Source organism: Wolffia australiana, chromosome 5 (genome assembly GCF_029677425.1).
Source record: "Wolffia australiana isolate 7733 chromosome 5, ASM2967742v1".
Classification (NCBI taxonomy): domain Eukaryota; kingdom Viridiplantae; phylum Streptophyta; class Magnoliopsida; order Alismatales; family Araceae; genus Wolffia; species Wolffia australiana.
In genome coordinates this window covers 5,908,089-5,909,549 of record NC_135839.1, presented here as the reverse complement: position 1 = coordinate 5,909,549, position 1,461 = coordinate 5,908,089, and the positions used below count along the sequence as shown (strand labels likewise).

The 1,461-nt window shown below is 41.8% G+C and overlaps 1 protein-coding gene across 1 annotated transcript; it reads left to right on the top strand.

Moving 5' to 3' along the window:
- Nucleotides 1-448: 448 nt before the first annotated feature.
- LOC144703700 (uncharacterized) lies at nucleotides 449-1,121 on the top strand. Its single transcript, XM_078575931.1, has one exon. It carries the CDS (start codon nucleotides 505-507, stop codon nucleotides 949-951), a length of 447 nt encoding a protein of 148 aa, XP_078432057.1. The 5' UTR covers nucleotides 449-504; the 3' UTR covers nucleotides 952-1,121.
- The last annotated feature ends 340 nt before the right edge of the window (nucleotides 1,122-1,461 follow it).

Here is a 1,461-nt window from a genome sequence, read left to right as displayed (position 1 = left end):
ATCAGCCCGTCTATACATCTATAGATCAATCTATGTATTTATATCTCCATACATCCATACGCCAATCAATCTGTGTATTTATCTTTACAGTTCTCTCCATGAATCTATTTCTGTATCCATCCATCCGACCAATACATTATGAATCAATCCATTCATCTATATCGATCGATCAATATATCAATCTGTAGACATATCCAAGTATCTATTTATGTATCCATCCATCCGATTAATACATAGCGAAATCTTTCTGCCTATCTACCCATGTATCGATCAATCTATCTATCGATCTATTTATCTTTCTATCCATCCATGTACAGTCACTAAATATATCTATCTGCTTATCTTACCCGTCTATCATCATATCAAACTGTCGGACTCTTTCTGTGTGCCTCTCTTGTTTTCTTTATTCTTTAACAATTCCTCCGTCTCTATCTCTCTCGTCTCTTCTGATCCTGATTCTTTAAAAGGGGGAAGGGAAGGCTCCAGAGAGGATCAAGAGAAACCATGGCCAAGAGAATAGTCGAGACGGTGTCCTCTCTCATGGACGCCTGCAACAAGAAGATCACCGTCATCACAAAGAAGCTAAGCAGACAAGACGACCGTGGAGAAGAACACAAGCCATCGCCGTCCTTGACGCTTCGCCGGGACCAGCGCAAAGCAGAGGAGTGGCTTAAACTGCAGAGAATTTGGAAAGACGGGTTTCTCTTGTCGTCGTTCGAAGGCAGGAGAAAGATCAAGACTTTGTTGGTTGAAGGGATAAAGAAGAAGAAGAGAAGAGGGAGAATACACGAAAGCGATGGGCTGTGGCGGAGGACGATACTGTTGGGAGAGAAGTGCAGGCCGCTGGACTTTGACGGGGCGATTCACTACGACGATGAAGGGAGGAGACTGGAGGCGCCGCCGCGTACGCCGCCGCGCAGCCCGCTGAGGAGATTTCCTTTCGCTGCCTAAGAGAGTGGCTAGTGTTGTTGTCTTGTGGTTTTTTGGATGATTTGATTTGCACTTCGCAGCGGATGAAATTGGGGTTTGCAGCTGTGAACCCATTTCTCCGTCTGTCTATCTTTTTTTTTTTTTTTGAGAACACTTCATTGATAGGATCGTGGAATACGGTGTTTTGATCTCCCCCTCTCTCTATCTCTATCTATCTATATCTATGTATCTATCTATCTATATGTCTCTGTCTTGCCATCATTTTGTTTTTTTTAGAACACTTCATTGATACGATCGTGAAATACGGTGTTTTTGATCTCTCCGTCTATCTCTCTCTCTATCTATATGTGTATCTATCTATCTATATATCTCTGTCTCGCTATCTATCTTTTTTTTTTGAGAAACACTTCATTGATACGATCGTGGAATACCATGTTTTGATCTCTCCCTCTCTCTCTCTCTATCTATATGTGTATCTATCTATAAATCTCCGTCTCGCTATCTATCTTTTTTTTTTGAGAAACACTTCAT